Source organism: Mauremys reevesii, linkage group 10, assembly GCF_016161935.1.
Source record: "Mauremys reevesii isolate NIE-2019 linkage group 10, ASM1616193v1, whole genome shotgun sequence".
In the NCBI taxonomy this organism is placed as follows: domain Eukaryota; kingdom Metazoa; phylum Chordata; order Testudines; family Geoemydidae; genus Mauremys; species Mauremys reevesii.
The window spans coordinates 67,863,631-67,882,288 of NC_052632.1; the positions used below are offsets into that span (position 1 = coordinate 67,863,631).

Sequence of the window (18,658 nt, forward strand, 5' to 3'; positions counted from 1 at the left end):
CAGAATGACCACTGATGGGGGCCAAGGTCCTGGGTCTGGGGCTCCTGGAAGACTCTGGTGGGCACATCCGAATCACGGTCCTGCGCATATGAACTACCCGCGTGGAACGACACTGATGCATGTCTGGATGGAGGAGCTGAAAAGCCCTGGGCAGAGTCTCCCTCTCTAGCTGACGTCGCTCGATGCGGCACCGGGGATCAGTACCGGGAGGCATACCGGTACTGGGAGCGAGATCGGGACCTGCGACCGGAGCGGTGCCAGGAGGTCGACCGAGATCTCGAGGCCCGACGTCGGGAGTGGCTACGAGAGTCACAGTGCCTGGAGCTGGATCGGTGCTGAGTGTACTGGGCCGGCGAACGGGACACTGACCGGTGCTGTGAGTATGACCAGTACCGAAATGGAGAACGGTGCTAGGACTGCGAGCGGCGTCAGGAGCTGGATCGGCAACGGGACCACGAACGCCTGCAGGACCGCAATCGTGAACAGTGCTGCTCTGCGGTGCCGATGGAGGGTGGTCTGATCAAGGCAGGCTTGCCGATCGACTGTATAACCCGCACCGGCGGTGCCGGGGGTTGAGGCAGCGCAGACTCCGTCACTGCAATCAACTCCCTCGCCATGGAAAATGTCTCCGGCATGGAGGGAATAGTGAGCTCAACCACGGCTCGCACCAGGGAGCTTTCAGGCACTGGACTCGACGGCTCTTGCGTGGCTGGAATCGACAGTGCCGATGTTGTCGGTGCCACGGCAGGTATCGGTGCCAGGCGGTCCGACTTAGTAGAGCGCTCGGGCTGCGGAGCGGGCAGCGCGGACACAGCAGGATTCTTGTGCCTCTTCGCCCTCGGGGAGAGGGATTGGTGCCAAGCGGACATCGGTGCCGGCGACGGCCAGTGCCGAGAGGCCTTGGCAGTACCGGCACGATCCGGTGCCGAGGGAGCGCTTCTTGAAGACTGTCCAGCGCTCGGTGCCGAGGTCAGAGGAGTAAGAGTTGCCTCCATCAGGAGCTGCTTGAGACGAAAGTCCTGCTCCTTTTTTGTTCTCGGCTTAAAGGCCTTACAAATGTGGCACTTATCTGTTAGGTGAGATTCCCCGAGGCACTTAAGACAGGAGTCGTGGGGATCTCCTGTCGGCATCGGCTTGTGGCAGGCCAAGCACGGTTTGAAACCTGGTGAACCGGGCATAGGCCCCGGCACCAGGTACGGGGATAATCCCCGAACCCCTCTGAACTACATACACTAAAAGACGGTTACTCACCTGTAGTAACTGGTGTTCTTCGAGATGTGTTGCTCCAATCCATTCCAGTTAGGTGTGCGCGCGCGCGGCATCTCTCGGAACTTTTCTTTTTTTCTCCCGGTCGGCCGGCGCCCCGGTGGCGCCGCCGCCATGGCGCGCCATATATACCCCAAAATAGCCCGTCCGCCCCGCTTCGCCTTCTCTCTTCAGGCGTGAGTGGGGAAGGGGGGGGGAAATGGTGAATGGATGGAGAGAACTATACTATAAACGAATAAAGTTAACTACAACTATGTAAATCTGAACTATATATACAAGAATTAACGAGAGAACTACGACTAGCTAGGGAAGTGGAGGTCAGCTAAGCCGCGCTCCACTGTTCCAACGACCGACAGAGGCGGTAAGAAGGAACTGAGGGGCCGTTGGGTCGGCAGGGGTATATATTCGGCGCTATAGTGGCGTCACTCCAGGGGGCGACCCAGCCGACCCACCGAGTGTTGCTAGGGTAAAAATCTTCCAACGAACGTGCACGCGGCGCGCGCACACCTAATTGGAATCGATATGAGCAAGCACTCGAAGAACAGTTACTTCAATATCCCCAAGGCTGATCTTTCATTATGGTGTTCACCCAGTTTTCAAGCCACATGAAAGCAGTCATAGCCAAGAGCCAGTGTAATCACTTGCAAGCCTAGATTTTGAAGTAAAACTCTTGAATTGTGTCACACACGTCTGGAGATTCTTCAGCAACTTTTTTTTTTTAAAAAGGGATGTTTTTATTGTATATGAATGCCACAGTATTATTTATACCATTTAACAAAGCTGGTTGTTTTTAAACATATACACCCTAAATTTAAGCTTTAGTATGCTAGAGTTGTGTATCAATCCACATTATGAAAACTGGTAAGGGACAAACTGGAGGCCTGGCAGCTTGATAAAACAGGTTTTTAGCATCTGGGAAGCCCATTAGAGGCTGTTTGGAATTGTGTTCTGCTGTTTATAGATCTCAAGTCTATATTTTAGAGATCTTTAAAAGTGAGCAAGTTAACGATAGCATATATTTTTCAAAGTTGATTAAGATGGAAAAGTTCATACCATTAAAAGCTACTATTTCAGGCTTCTTATAGGCTTACACTATTAACCCTACACCAGTTTACATTTTAAAGATTCTCTGCAGCCATGGAGGCTAGGGGAAATTCTACATCATGGAGCATTATTGCTCATTATATGGGACACTCATCATCATAGTCAGAATCTAAAGTTAGTTAAATGTCAGCTTTGAGTTAACAAATGTTTCATTTTCCACAGCAGAGTCTAACTTTTAGAGTTCAAACTTGTATTTTGTTGATTGGGCCTGCTGTGTCACTTTCAAATATGGCCTTTCCTCACAGAATTATTCACAGTTCCTAAAAATTGACCTAGGTCAGTCATAAGCAGCTGCTACTATGAAAGCTATGAGAAGCAACAGTGGAAGGAATTCCATTTGCTGCAGAGAAAAAGACATTACAGTCTCTTCTGCTCCCATGACATTCCAGGCTTCTCAGCAGCCTAAGCACTGACAAGCTTTACTCTTTGGAAAAAAAATAATTATATATCTCACACACACACACTTGCTATCATTAGAATAAGTGCAGTAGTTCAGTAGGAAAGACTATTCTTTAAGATAGTAGCCCTGTGCCCCCATAGATATATCTGTGAGGTGGAAGCATAGAAGTACTTTCACATCTCCACTCTCCATCCTGGCAAAGATCAGATACATTGTGAACACATACCAGGGATGGGCAAAAGAGCAACTCTTCAAAATGGTTTTCTCAAGTCTATATTTTAAATTAAAAGGTAACATCATTTACCTGTTTTACAGCTCAGACAAACATTGAAGAAAGATCATTTTAAAACAACGTTTAACCTTTAAGATGTCTTGATAGGTTACCATCTTTCAGCTTTTACTTGAGGAAACAGAAGTACAGTTTTAAAAACTGAAGTCATAACTCAGAAGACAGTATTATTTCCAAGAGACTTATCTCATACATCTATGGACAGTACAACATACATAAAAAACAGACTTGTTACATGGTTCCATGACTACAGCAGTTTTCCAAATAATTGACTGTTAGGGTACATATACCCTAGCTCACTTTCAGCATAGTTTCAGTGCAACAAGTTGACAGTTACACTACAGCTAGTGACTAAATTCACAATTTAAGTGTTCAGGAACCCTATTTGGCAGAAATAATCCATGGTTTATTCAACTGACTAAGCTAGCCAACAGAAACAAATAAATACTATTTTAGCTAGGCCATAGATTCATTTTTAGCCATAATTCTGCACAAGTGCCCACAGAAAGAACTGCATGGGAATGAAGACTGTTAATTGGTCTCTTCCCACTAGAATCAGTAGTAAAAATCTCCACACCAATTAAATAGTTCTTAAATCACATACTTCACTACTTTCTGCGCAGTAGAATCAGTAGCCTATTGATGGTGGGGCAACACTACTAACTTCATTATGAGGATACTATTCATACATTACAAAAGTGCCAATTCTTGTGCTTTAGTACCCAAGACTTCCCGCATGGTGTGGATGTTAAATAAGTTCAGCAGGGCTCCCCATTGCATAAAATAGGTATTTCTGATATATAATCACCAGCAGCCTACAAAACTATGTGCCTACCAGAGCAAACATGAGACACTCAACTGTTCAGAGAATGGCATTTCTGCTGAATAGGGACCCAATTTAAATTAGAGCCAATGAGCAAAGTAACTGCTTCTATAATATTAAGTATACATGAATTCTAGAAACTGTTCCCAGGGACATCTTATGCTGTAGCTTAATTAGCAAGTGATGCTTCATTCATTTTTCTTCTCCTTTTGCTTGAGAAGTTTGTTAATCTCCCTTTTTGCCATGCCAACATACTTCGAAATGATTCCATGTTGGTTCAATCCAGGAAACAGCAACAAAAAACTCACTAAAATGAGATCAGACAGAACATAAATTACTCAACCGTATATATTTTCTTAGAAAAAGTTTTTTTCACTATAACCGCACATGCTCAATGAACCCTATTAAGTGTTCTTTATACAGTAACTCCTCGCTTAATGTTGTAGTTATATTCCTGAAAAATGCTACTTTAAGCAAAACGATGTTAAGCTAATCCAATTTTACACACACTATATAAGTTTTAAACAAACAATTTAATACTGTACACAGCAATGATGATTGTGAAGCTTGGTTGAGGTGGTGGAGTCAGAGGATGGAATATTTCCCAGGGAATGCCTTACTGCTAAATGATGAAGTGGCACTTGGCAAAGCCCTCAAGGGTTAACACGTTGTTAATGTAGCCTCACACTCTACAAGGCAGCACAAATGGAGGGAGGAGACACAGCATGGCAGAGAGAGACAGACGTGTGTGGGTGTGTGTGCGCGCACGTGTGCGTGAGAGACACACACACATGCACTGCCCCTTTAAGTATGCTGACTCTACTCTAAGTACACTGCCTTTTTAAGAAGATCAGCAAGTTAAGCCAGTAGCTGCTGCCAGCAAGCTCCCTCCATCCTGAGCACTGTTGTGCCCACCAACCCCTGCTCTGCGGAGATGGAGTACAGAAGCAGGGGGAGGGGGATACCCTGACATAAGCATTCCTCTTCCCCCCAACCCCCAGCAAGCAGGAGGCTCCTGGGAGCAGCTCTAAGGCAGAGGGTAGGGAGCAGCACATGGCAGTGGGAGGAGGGTCAGCTGAACTGCCCAGCAATTGATAGCCTGCTGGGCAGCTTCCGCACAAGGAACTTAGGGGAGCTGATGGGGGGCTGCTAGTCCACCCTGGTTCCAAGCCCCCACCACCTAGCTCCAACAGGCTGCTCTTTCTGCAAGCAGTGGACAAAGCAGGCAGCTGTCAAACAATGTTATAAGGGAGCATTGCACAACTTTAAATGAGCATATTCTCTAATTGATCAGCAACATTAACTAGGATGACATTAAGTGAGGAGTTACTGTATTGCTTTTCCTTTCCGTGGAAGTAGGAAATTAAGTCCACCAGAAAACAGTGAGTTTCAAACAAATTAGCAGTTTAGCGTGTGAACTTTTGGCTATCATGTCTATTCAGAAAAGGGAAAAATATTCTTGCTTTCATCCACTCTGCAAAGTATAAACACTTACCTATAAGGTAGGTGAGGAAGAGATTATGAACTTGCTGTCCTACCCAAGCAATTCCAGTAAGAGAACAGAGCATGGTCATGAAGTACTAAGAATCAGAGAGAAAACATTAAGTTACTGAAGTCCTGTCTGGGATTTTACAAAATTTTAAATTCCCAAATTTAAAAAAGGGAAACTCACTTCCGACCACTTTATTTGGAAGTACCTCTCACTCACCCAACCACAAACACTATAGTTACAAGCATCATTTAAAATGCCTGACTTGAGATCAGACAAACGTTCTCATTTTCAGTTTATCAGTTTCCCAGTATATTAACTGTTCCTTTTGTTTGCAAGGGTCTTTCACACTGATGTGTTAGAGAAATATTTGTGCGTAATTGCACCACCGTTACAACTGGTAAGAAAACTGGCAAGTGCAGCATCTGAAGCTATTTTTAGGCCTTAAAAGGAGCCTGGTTTTCAGATGGCAAACACTTACTGAAAGACATCTATTTAAGATGGTCTCAGAAGTTGAGCTCCTCAGAGTTGTTATACTCTACTTTAAGGTTAAGGTTGGTCAGAGTTTGCGTTTACATGGAGAAGTGTTTTGAACCCTCATTTGGTAGATTCACAAAAATAAGATGCATTCCCTGCATTGCAAACTCAACCAGAGTTGCCATATCTAAATACAAGATGCCATTTCATAAAGGGACAAAACTCTTGTTTCAAATATAAATAAAGCAGAATCACAGTTTAAGTAATTTTTTTTCAACCCCCAACCCCGGTATGTAAAAACTCTTCAGGGCCAAGTGTGCAATGTACCATTTTAGGCTTTTCTTCCTTCAACGTGAAGAGACGTTTCCACCAGCCAATAATTCTGCGACGAGTTTTTACCAGGTTGCTGCAAATTTCATGAAATCTTTGCTGTTGTTCCGTGGTCCTGTTTAAAAAGAAATTTTTTAAAATAAATTTACTACAATCTGAAATATTTTGACCCTAAGATATCATCCAAAGGTCAGTTTAAAGTTCATTGCTCTTTCAGTAAATGCAAAGAACATGCAGAGATCTTACCTTTTCAACATCAGTATTATCTACACTGAAGCATGATCTTGATTGTTTACATTTACATTTCCTTAAATTACTGCCATTTTATTGAGCACCCTATATTTATCAATTGACTGTATACTTGGAACTTGTTTTTGAATTCACTGTATACTGAATCTCTCAGAAATTGTGTAGTAATCTTTCAGGGGCAATTCAAAAGGCTTGCATAATTCTACATTAGAGCATGCACAAAAGATGCACACCTCTACTGAAGTTTTATTCACTACCAAGTCTGGCTACACTAGCTGATACTCCTGCATAGAATTCCTCTCCTCCCCACCCCCGCCCCCAACAGCTGTATGGTCTTACCCTGGCATTAGCCAATTATCCCACTTTAGATTCTGTTTTTTGTAAAAACCAACATGCAATTCTCTAGGTTTTCCTTCCAGTAGGTTATCGTTACTTTTCTGTAAAGTTCACTTTCCTTCCCCCCAAGTTGAAGTGTTGATTATTTCCCACCCAAATTTCTACTCTAGGTCCCTGTCTATTACTTTCTTCATCCTTATTTATGTTTAGTACTACTCCATTTCAGTACCTATAATTTTCATCCATGTGCTGTATGCTTCCCTTTCTAGATTTTTAGTTAGGCCATATTTAACACAAATCACTCCCTGTGCAAGTTTGAATTGTTAAGACTTGAACTGTTAGCTTTAAAAGAATGAAGTTAGTAGTGGGGCAACATCTTAAAGCAGATTAAGGCAATATTGCCCATCACTAAAGACATCTTTAGCTGGAATGAGGCAGAGCTGGGAAGACGTGCAGTACCCCACCTTCCTCATCTTCTAAAATAAAATTAAGTTTGACTTCTTAAGAGTGAACTCACTATCATCTTTGGGTTAGTAGGTGATGAGTGCCTGACCCTTACATGCTACGGTATACACAACTGACCTGCTATTAGCCACTCAACTGCCCATTTTGACAATGTTCATTTTCATAAATCGGGAAGCTATAAGGGGTTTATTTCTTTAGTTTTGATTTTACGTACCATTTATTAGAGCCAAAAATTCTAGGAGCAAGAGCAGGAACAAGATAGTCAGCCAGACACAGGAACATGACAAAACAAGAGACACCTGAAAGAACAGAAGGGTCCAGGTAGTAGATCATCCTGTAAAGAAAAGGCAATATAAAAATTGCTTTTTTGTGGATTTCTGAAAATTCAGTTAGTCTAAATCTTTAAATTGCTGCATTTAAAATGATGTTGTCTGAGTGCAACACAAACTTACATTTAAACAAATTTAACAAGTTAAGTGGTTCAAAGTTGCTCTCAGCTCCAGTGATTAAAAAAAAAACCCAGTACAGAACTATTCCCCTGCAGTACCCTCCACTGAAAGATCACTGTATTGAATACAAGTGAAAAGAATGAATGCAACAAGCAAAACTGACTTCTATTGTCTACTCTAAAAGAAGGGAAATGCAATAATAATGGCATAAGTATACCATTTCTTTAGTTTGCAGGTAGTAAACAAGTGATTGTTGTATATAAGATGACAAGCAACTTTTGTGGCAATCATGGGTGCCAAACTAGTTAACACTAAAACCTGCAGCAAGACAACGTGCTATGCAGATTGTTTAGCAATACAGAATGTTTACACTATTTCAGGAAGGGACAGTTACTTCACTTGTACTTCTTATTCTATGAAGATGTCATCTTAAGATTTGTCACTCTTGATTTGCAGTTCCCTAGCACAGGCATGCAAAACACCATCCCAAGGACAGCAGGTTGGGGATACTTCCCCAAATCACATTAAGTGTTGATACACCAAGGAGCTTTTATGAAAACACAAGGCATGGTGAGTGCTAGCTCAAGAATCAAGAAACAGATAGTACTTGACCCTACAAAAAGTGAGTTATTTTCCAAGCACCAAAGAATCACTATTTGCACATTTGTTTTCCATGCACGCTGAAGGTAGCACAAGTAGTAATCTGCCTAATCTAGAGCAGGGAAGATTTAGGTTGGATATTAAAAAAAACTTTAGGACAATTAAGTACTGGAATAGGTTACCAACGGAAGTTATGAAAACTCAGTCATTGAAAGTTTTTAAGAACAGGTTAGACAAACCCGTCAGGGATAGTCTAGGTCCTATGTCAGCATTGCATGCTGGACTAGATGCCTCAAGGTCCCTTCCAGCCCTACATTTCTAGATGAAGTGGTAGAACTTCCTAGTGTAGATGCAGCTGTATCTGTATAAAGATATTTCTATCGGTATAGCTTGTTTTACCCTATGGGGAAAATCAAGAACTGTGTTTAGGCCACCCCTAGAACCTTTTATCCGCAACTGGCCCCGATCATCTCAGATACACGAGTCCTCAACACTATTTGGAGGAGGTCATGAGTAGGTTTACTAAACTCTAGACTCTGCCCTCTCCTCACCATTCCAAGAGGATGCTCCCTGGGCCAGCTTCATGACAGTTATGGAAGCACTCAGAGGATACAAGTCTATGAAATACGTCATCTTGAGTACTCAAGTGTTGTAATATTTGTAGGTATATCTGACACCTGTGGCACTACAAGCCTAACCCAAGGCACAGCTGAATCTGTTCATCAGTGAGGTACACTATTCTGCCCCTCTTCTGAGAGTCTGAGACAAAGTGACATTCTAAGAAAACAAGTAATCTGAAGTGGACTGAACTTTAAGTACAAAGATCTAAAGTGCTTTGACAATAGCACTTAATTACTGCTGACAGAAAGACCTGGAGCACAGCAGTAAGGTTCCTCTAAGGTAGGTTTTTCAAAGTTTGGGTCATGGCATGTAAGGCACTGGGTCGCCTTGCTCAGCAACGAGGGACCCTAGGAGCTCTGGTCAACGCTGTCCACCGGGATATTACAAGTCCCATTGGTGGTGCTTCCCAGCTAAGGCAGGCTAGTGCCTACGTGGTCTGACACTGTGCTGCGCCCCAGAAGCGACCAGCAGCAGGTCTGGCTTCTAGGCAGGGGGCTACCGGGCTCCGCGCGCTGCTCTCGCCCCAAGCACCGGCTCCCAGCCAATGGGAGCTGGGTGCATGTGTGCCTGCAGCCATGTGTGCGCCTCTGCATAGGAGCCGGACCTGCTGCTGGCTGTTTCCGTGGTGCAGTGCTGTCTGCAGTGCCAGGACAGGCAGGAAGCCTGCCCCTGCACCCCAGCTGCACCACTGATTGGGAGCCACCAGAGGTAAGCCCCCCCCCACCCTGAACCCCTTCCTGCACCCCAAGCCTCTCATCCCTGACCCCAGCCCTGAGCCCCTCCTGCACCCCAACCTCCTGCCCTAGCCCTGAGCCCCCAACCAAGCCCCTCCTGCACCCCTTATCTCCAGCCCCAAGCCCTGACCCCCATCCCACACACTAAGCATCTGCCCCAGCCCAGAGCCCCCTCCCACACTGAACCCCTCATTCCCAGCCCCACTCCACAGCCCACACCCCAACCCTCTGCCCCAGTCCTGATCCCCTCCTACACCCCAAACCCCTCATCCCCAGCTCCACTGGGTTGCAGACATCAATAATTTTCTTCAACTGGGTCCCCAGAAAAAAAGTTTGAAAACCATTGCTCTAAGGTTTCTTGGACTAAATCATCAGTGTTGCAATTGGCCTCTGTGTGGGTGGAACGTGGCTTGTGCTCCTCCCTGTTATCACTGTTCTCAGAAAGAGAAATCTTTAGAGCTGGGGAGTTCTGCTTTACTTGCATAAACAGAGATCTTGGAGTAAGAATCCTGCACAAATGCCTCTTTAGAGAAGTAAAGACTTGCTAAGTTTCACTGCATTTTTGCTATCAGATATAAGTGGTCACAGGGTGCTGCACTCACAGAAAAGCAAAGGAAACACCACCCATCAATACAAGTGGAAACCAAGCTCTCTCCCAGCGAAGGATTTTGTCAGCTACCAGAATTACTTCTCCCCATCCTTGCAAATGTTCTTCCAAACTTGCAGTCTCTGCAGCCTGTATTAAAAAAAAAAAATCACTTCATCATTCATTAAGAAATCAAATAATTCTTGCATCTAAAGTGCTTTATAGATACACAAATTATATTAAACAAGGACCTCTGGCTGTGAAGCCACTTTCAACTAAATTATTTTTTAAGATACCAGATATGGTTAGTTCCTTTTTTCAATTAGAAAAACAATTCACCTCAGTCAGATCCAAGAGTATGACTATATCGCTTTATCCCAGTTAGTCAAAACAGCAAGACTGAAATTTTCCAATCAATTTGCGGAGAATGTCTCTCTAAATCCCCTACACTGTTTTGAGACTCCCAACCTGAACAAGATCCCAAGACATACTGCTATATTAAAAGATTGGTAATCTGCTGTTTTCAGACATAGAAGAAATCCCCCAGTCTAGTGTTTCCCAACCTTTATTGGTTCCCATAGCACCTTCTTGAAAATATGATATTTGAAGTACCACATGCAAATTTCTCTTTCCTATGCACATTTAATTTAGCCCTTCATAAGCTTAATTTAAGTATATCCAGACTGTGAAGTAAATGCTTAGCAGGCCTAAAATATTAGATAATAACTATGTCTGGCTAGAAAATAAAAATTCCAATAAAAAATTATCCGATTTCAACCTTTGTTTTTGTTCCAATGTGAAACAAAAGCAAGACCTTTCTCCTCCCCCAATAAATACTTCTGAAATAGCTAATAGAAGAGTGATTACAGCACTCACCCAGAATATAGCAGACCCAGATTCAAGTCTCTGGTCTGAATCATGCAAACCAGGTACTTGTTGAATATGGGTTTCCTACAACCCAGGAGAGTGCCCTAACCACTGGGCTACTGGCTATTCTAGGGTGGGTTTCTGGTTTCGACCAGAAATTCTGTTCTGGACCTGAGAAACCTTCCTGATAAAAGTTTCATCTGAACGATACATTTCAGCTTTCAATTTCCAACAAAAAATTTAATCTAAAAAGTTCTCATCCAACTTTAATTATAACAGCACTTTAATTATTACAACCAAAAAAAAAAATGAAACCACCACTAGGCCTTTTATGTTACTTAAATTACAACAAATAAGTATATCAAATGATGTCCTGATATATTTTGATATGCTGCTGAGCTTCAGTCAGTAACTTGACTAACTTGTTTAAATTTGATGTTCCTGCTAATTCTTATTTGGGTTATTGCTGTGAGAGAGCCAAAATTCACTTTTATTCCTTAAAAAAAAAACCACAAAACTGAAATAAAACACAAAACATTTTGATTTTTTTATTAGCTTTTGCACACATTTTTAAAAGTACCGTTAATGAGAAAATGGCTGTGCTTGTGTATAACTAAGGGCAGGTGGCTCAGAAGGAAGGGGAATGGGGGAGTCTTGGCTTTACCTGGGCATCAGAAATCACCTGGAGTAGAAGCTCTCTTGCTCCGCAGCAACTCCAGCCTCCTCCCATGCAGGGATTGCAGTTAGCCAGTTCTGCTGCTGCTGAAGAGCCAGGTGGCTCTCCTTAGTCTCAGAGACAGGCTTTTATCCACCAGAGAGTTTAGACCAGGGCTGGGCAAACTTTTTGTCCTGAGGGCCACATCTGGGTGTGGAACATGGAAATAGCATGGCGGGCCATGCATGCTCACAAAATTGGGGGTTGGGGTGCAGGAGGGGATGAAGGCTCTGGCTGGGGGAGCGGGCTCTGGGGTAGGGCCAGAAATGAGTTCAGGATGCAAGAGGGGGCTCCGGGCTGGGTGAGGCCATGGGGAAGGGCTCCAGGTAGGGGTACAGGCTCTGGGGTGAGGCTGGGGGGTGCAGGAGAGTGCTTTGGGCTGGGACCGAGGGGTTCACAGGGTGGCAGAGGGATCAAGGCTGGGGTGGGGGATGTGTCAGGGTTCAGGCTCCAGGCAGCGCTTACCTCAAGCAGCTCCCAGAAGCAGTGGCATGACCACCCTCTGCGCGCTGCTCCATCCGCAGGTGCTGCCCCTACAGCGCCCATTGGCCATGGTTGCCAGCCAATGGGAGCTATGTGGGTGGCACTTGCAGCCAGGGGTCTCCGCATACTGTCCCTGCCCCCCCATGCATAGGAGCCAGAGGGGGGACATGCCACTGCTTCCGGGAGCTGTGCAGAGCCATGGCGTGGAGCAGGGCAAAACCCCAACCCCCAGCTGGAGTGTCAGAGTGGGACAAACCCCAGACCCCGCTCCCCGGTGGGAGCTCGAGGGCCAGATTAAAACATCTGAAGGGCTGGATGCGGCCCCTGCGCCGTAGTTTGCCCACCCTGTTCTAGACCCAACTGACACTACCCCCCGCATGTGCACGTGCACACTTCCCTGGGGAGATAGGAAAATCGCCATGTGCCCAGGTTTCCCAGTACTGCAGGGCCCAGTCTGCAGCCTCTGCAGGGTAGGGAGTGAAGAGGGAGCTCACACTCTGCAGTGGCTTTGTTTGTGACAGGCCCTTTTATCTCACCAATCCCTACAGCTACACGAATTGAACCAGCCATGTATGTCTCTCTCTTTTTAAAGATGAGCTCTGAAGGGTGATATAGAACTTTGCAAATTCACTTCAGCAGCTCAAGTTGTGCAGCTTGGTGCAAGCAGAAAGCTAGGCTTAGCAAAAAATAAATAAAGTCTTATTCACCATTATGGCTCAAAGCAGGCAAGTGCATTTTGCTTCCCAAGCATTTTCTGAAATGCTGCAGTGCAGGGGATGACTGTACATGAAACTTTTTTTTCATAAAAGATCTTTCGGGTATCACTTTCAATAAGGTCTCTTACCACAGAGTTTGGGAACCTTTTGTTCTAATATAAATAACAAATGGGTTAACCACTCATACAAAGTCATGGTTAATCCATCAGACTTCAAGACCAGAGAACACCACTGCAATGAGAATGTATATTGATAAGTTTGTTGTTTCAGTTCTCCTCTTAAAAGTGAATTAAAATGATTTTTCCAGGTTTGTTTTAGTTTGTGCATTTGGTAGCACCTACATCTAATCAGTTTCACTATTTCCACCTTCCTATATTTTCAAGAAGTAACTTGCCCCGTTTTGTCTATTTGGAATTTTTAGAATAAAACAAGTTGAAGAATCTTAAACTATTGTTATAAAACACACATGTCCAAGGGAGTACCCAAAACAACTACTCAGTTTTGTTTTATTTAAACTTTAAAGTGAATGGAAGATGAATTCTTCCCCTGTTCTGCTACCACCACCCATCAAGTCTTCACTTCTTCCACCCTCAGTTTTGTAGCTATATCCATCCCTTACATTAAACTGTCCTACTAACCACCCTGCAACATCTGTGGTCTTCTTACATCTGTCAAACACCTAGTCACACGCAAAATATGCTGAATATGAACATCCCCTGAGGAAAGGCTAATCGCTTGTAACCTGTGAGAGAACCTAAGAAAAAAACTTGTATATATTACGTAAAAAACAATCGGATTTTAAAATTGCATACAGGGCTGGGCCAATTACAAGTGACCAAGGCCTCATGGGGGGGTTTGCTTGGAAGCGCCGAGCTGATCCCTGACCCCTTCATTAGCGGGGCAGGTGCTAGCAGCATAAGGATGCCCTGCGCGGCCAGCGGCTGCAGCCCTTCTGCGCGCACTGCCCGAGGCCACCACGGGTTCGGGGAGGCTGGGTTAGTGGAGGCCTTTGGCCCACCGGCGCTAAGGGAAGCACGCGGAGGCTGACAGGCCGCCCTGCGCCTGCACACCCCGGGCAGGCGGCTCCACGCCAGCTACCCGGAGAGCGCCCGGGGCTAGGAGCGTCCCCCCCGCCCAGGCAGCCCCGCTGCTGCGGAAGGGGGAGCCGGTCCCCAGCAGCCTCTCCCGGAGGCGGGCGAAACGGGGCAGGCCTGGCCCACGCTCAAAGCCTGGATCCCTTCCCTACGGGACGCCGGAGCGGATACATGCTCGTTGGTCGCCACGCCCGGCGGGAGAGCGAGGGTTGAAGACGCGTGTAGATGGGCGGGCGGGGGGCAGAGGAGCCGCAGCCCCACGGTGTCCCTCGGTCCCCGAACAGACCGCGCCCGCGGCTGAGAATGGCGCAAAGGGCCGGAGACGCTCACGTCCCCTTCCGGCTCCTCTGACAGACCCGCTCACCAGCTGGTTCGCGCTCCTGTTGTCTCCCTCCGCCATTTTGTGCGAATCTGTGCGCTGCGGTTGCTGCTTCTCAGCCGCTGGCCCCGCCCTCCCGCTCGCTGCGCTGCAGCCGTCAAACAGCGCTGCCGCGGCCCGCCCAGCACCCTGGCCGCCGCCCTTATAGACGCGGCGTCCAGTGGGGGAGGAGGAAGCTGCTGGCTCCCCCCACACGCCGTGCCGGCCCAATTGGTTGGCCGACTCAAACCCCGGGTCAGGCCAATCCCAGAGCGCTCAACTGCAACCGGAGCCTGCTGGCCGTTGTTGTTTGAATACAGGCAGCGACCAATCAGGGAGCCGCTTCTCCGCTCCCTCTCTGTAGCGTACAGGGGTAACTGGTGGCCGGTTCTAATCGAGCCGGTCGCATAGGGGGAAGCGTCCCCGTGGTGACTGTACCAAATCTTCCTGGGGGTGTCGCTCCCTTGTCTTCCTGGGGGCAGTGAGAAGGGGAGTCCCTCAGCTACCCCACGTTTCCCGGGGGCGGGGGCAGGGAGATACTGCACCATTCACAGCCCCCCCCCTCCCCAGCTAGGGGGGAAGGGGCAGAGAGACACGATTAATTGCCATTTTAATTGCACTGTTAAGCAATAGACTATCAATTGAAATTAAATATTTTTGGATTTTTTTTACATTTTAAAATATTTTGATTTCAATTACAACACAGTATACAAAGTAGACAGTGCTCGCTTTATGGTGTTTTTTATTACAAATATTTTTTAGTTCACCTCATACAAATACTGTAGCGCAATCTTTTTATGGAGAAAGTGCAATTTGCAAATGTAGATTTTTTTTGTTGCACTAACTGCACTTAAAAACAAAACAATGTAAAACTTTAGAGCCTACAAGGCCACTCCAGCCTACTTCTTGTTCAACCAGTTGCTAAGACAAACAGAGTTGTTTACATTTGCGGGAGATAATACTGCCCACTTCTTATTTACAATGTCACCTGAAAGTGAAAAGCATGGTACTTTTGTAGCTGGTATTGCAAGGTATTTACGTGCCAGATATGCTAAACATTTGTCTGTCCCTTCATGCTTCGGTCAAAGGACATGCTTCCAGGCTGGTGATACTTGTTAAAAATAATGCATTAATTAAATTGTTGTGGCTGAACTTGAGGGAGATTTGTATGTCTCCTACTCTGTTTTACCCACATTCTGCCATATAGTTCATGTTATATCAGTCTCAGACAGTGATGAGCTGCCAAAATATTAACAACAGGTTCCCTCCTCCTCACCTCATGAGAGGGTTGTGCCCCCCCCCCGAGGGGGGGTCGTGCCCCATCCAACCCCTCATGTTCCATGACACCCCCTCCCAGGACCCCTAACCCATCCCCCCCTTCCCTGTCCCCTGACTGCCCCTTGCTGCCCCACCCAACCCCTCCTCTCATTCTCGATGGCCCCCCAGGACCCCTACCCCATCCAACCACCCCTTCTCTCTGTCCCTGAGTGCCCCGACCACCTCATCCAACCCTGCTCTTTCCTGACTGCTCCCTGGGACCCTTGCGCCCATTCAATCACCCTGTTCCCTGCCCTCTGACTGCCCTGACCCCTATCCACCCCCCCACAACCCACTGAACACCCCCTCTCTGCCCCCTTACCACACTGCCTGGGGCCCAGACCAACTCCACTCCGCCGGGACCACGACCGGCGCTGCGGGGCCCAACTCACCGAGCCCCGCTGGACCAGAGCAGGCACCGCTCGGCCGGAGCCGCGGGGCCCGACTCCCCGGGCCGGCACCGGGGCCGAGCTGCTCGGCCGGGCCGCGGGCCCGACTCCCGGGCTGGGCCGGGCCGAGCCGCTGGCTGGTGCCGCGGGCCGTGGGGCCCAACTCCCGAGCGGCCGGGCCAGAGCAGGCGCCGCTCGGCGGGCGCGGGCCCGACTCTCGGGCGGCACGGGGCCGAGCCGTTCGCCGGGGCCGTGGGGCCCGACTCCCGGGCGGCACGGGGCCGAGCCGCTCGCCGGGGCCCGACTCCCGGGCCGGCACTGGGGCCGAGCCGCTCGCCGGAGCCACGGGCCCGACTCCCGGGCTGGGTCGGGCTGGAGCCGCTCGGCTGGCATCAGGGCGGGCCGTGGGGCCCAACTCCCGAGCCGGGCCGGGCCAGAGCAGGCACCGCTCGGCCGGGGCGCGGGCCCGACTCTCTGGCCGGCACCGGGGCCGAGCCGCTCGGCCAGAACCGCGGGGCCCGACTCCCCCGGCCGGTTCGGGCTGGAGCCGCTCGGCCAGAGCCGCGGGGCCCGACTCCCCGGGCTGGGTCGGGCTGGAGCCGCTCGGCTGGCATTGGGGCCGGAGCCGTGGGGCCCGACTCTCCGGCTGGCACCGGAGCCGGTGCCATGGTTCCCGAGCTGGACCGGGTCGGAGCCGCTCAGCCGGGACCAGCCCGAGCCGGGGATGCTTGGCCAGGACCGGGCTGGGGAGCTTGGCCGGGGCCAGGGGGAGCCGCTCAAGTGGAGCTGGACTGGGCCACGCGCGCCGTCCCCCCCACCCCCCCGCTTACCTGCCTGCTCCTTGTTTTAGGCTTCCCGCGAACATCTGATTCGTGGGAAGCAGGGGAGGGGGAGGAGAAGGAGGGCGGAGCATTCAGGGGAGAGGGGGAGATGAGCTAGGGCCGGGTGGACAGCTGCCCGAGCCTTTGTTAATTTTAAAAACTGGTTGTCCTGGAACAACCGGTTCTAAAAAGGCTTCTAAATTTAACAACCGGTTCGTGCGAACCGGTGCGAACCGGCTGGAGCTCACCACTGGTCTCAGATGATGACCCAGCACATGTTGTTCATTTTAGGAACATTTTCACTGAAGATTTGACAAAATGCAAAGAAGGTACCAATGTGAGATTTCTAAAGATAGCTACAGCACTCAACCAAGGTTTAAGAATCTGAAATGCCTTCCAAAATCTGAGAGGGACAAGGTGTAGAGCATGCTTTCGGAGTGTTGCTTTTTTAAGACTTCTGATACAGAAACTACAGAACCTGAACCACCAAAAAAGAACATCAACCTTCTGCTGGTGGCATCTGACTCAGATGATGAAAATGAACATGCATCAGTCTGCACGACTTTGGATGGTTATCAGCTAGAACCTATTATCAGCATGGACGCATGTCTTCTGGAATGGTGGTTGAAGCATGAAGGGACATATGAATCTTTAGTGCATCTGTCACGTAAATATCTTGCCACGCCAGCTACAACAGTGCCATGCAAACACCTGTTCTCACTTTCATGTGATATTGTAAATAAGAAACCGGCAGCATTAACGCCTGCAAATGTAAACAAACTTGTTTGTCTGAGCGGTTGCCTGAAGAAGTAGGACTGAATGGACTTGTAGGCCTTAAAGTTTTACATTGTTTTATTTTTGAATGCAGTTATTTTATGTACATTATTCTACATTTATAAGTGAAACTTTCATGATAAAGAGATTGCACTACAGTACTTGTATGAGGTGAATTGAAAAATACTATTACTTTAGTTTTTTACAGTGCAAATATTTGTAATAAAAATAAATATAAAGTGAGCACTATACACTTTTTGTGTTGCAATTGAAATCAATATATTTGAAAATGTAGAAAATATCCAAAACTATTTAAATAAATGGTATCTATTATTAACAGTGCGATTAATCCTGATTGTTTTAATCGCTTGACAGCCCTAGCCTCGTCACTATCAGCACCAAAAGGAATGGCACAAAAGGGGACATGCTTTATGATACTGTGCAGAACTCTGAGCAAAATGGAAGGGATGGAAGTGAGGGGCACGTACAGCTACTGGAGGAGAGAGGTATTGACGGACATGCTGCAGTACCTGTACAACAGACTAGCAGATTGAATGAACTGTTGACAAGGAAACACCAAGGACACCACCGCAATAGTTCTACCCCCCTTAACACATGGATAATACAAGTTACTGGCAAAGACTGTACTCTCACCCTTTCTCCAGCAACCAACCCCTTCCCCTTGCATCAGTGCCCTCTACTCCAGTGGACAAAAGTTCAGGGAACAAATAAATCTGTGATGAGCTCGCATTCAGTCTGTATGTTGCACTTTTTGTACATAGTTATAACGTGTAGTTAGTGAATGTGTAAATTGTTGCCACTTTGTGATATCTGGCATGTTGTGTTATTGATGATGTACAGATTGTGGACAGTTAATGAATAATATGAACCAAGTCAATGTAGAGA

General features: G+C 47.2%; 1 protein-coding gene across 9 annotated transcripts; it reads right to left on the reverse strand.

Annotated features, from left to right (window-relative positions):
- Window positions 1–3,027: 3,027 nt before the first annotated feature.
- ARL6IP1 (ADP ribosylation factor like GTPase 6 interacting protein 1) lies at window positions 3,028–14,628 on the reverse strand. 9 transcript variants are annotated; one of them, XM_039491554.1, is made up of 8 exons: window positions 14,269–14,450; window positions 13,638–13,753; window positions 11,508–11,581; window positions 10,235–10,368; window positions 7,443–7,562; window positions 6,176–6,293; window positions 5,378–5,462; window positions 3,028–4,189 (listed from the first exon to the last, which is right to left on the reverse strand). In XM_039491554.1, the coding sequence occupies exons 2-8, from the start codon at window positions 13,648–13,650 to the stop codon at window positions 4,071–4,073; spliced, it is 663 nt and encodes a 220-aa protein (XP_039347488.1). In that variant the 5' UTR covers window positions 13,651–13,753; window positions 14,269–14,450; the 3' UTR covers window positions 3,028–4,070. The 9 variants fall into 9 exon arrangements, with proteins under 9 accessions (XP_039347488.1, XP_039347481.1, XP_039347480.1 ...); XM_039491547.1 differs by having other exon boundaries at window positions 13,638–13,741; window positions 14,265–14,281; XM_039491546.1 differs by having other exon boundaries at window positions 14,265–14,281.
- Between the last annotated feature and the right edge of the window lie 4,030 nt (window positions 14,629–18,658).

Bases quoted from the DNA above. Each gene is read 5' to 3' on its own strand.
- ARL6IP1 (XM_039491546.1), bottom strand. The intron at 10,369-11,507 runs GTTAGTCAAGTT...TTTTTAATACAG, and splicing joins GGAACATCAAATTTAAACAA to GCTGCAGAGACTGCAAGTTT. The intron at 4,190-5,377 runs GTAAGTGTTTAT...ATCTCATTTTAG, and splicing joins CTTCCTCACCTACCTTATAG to TGAGTTTTTTGTTGCTGTTT.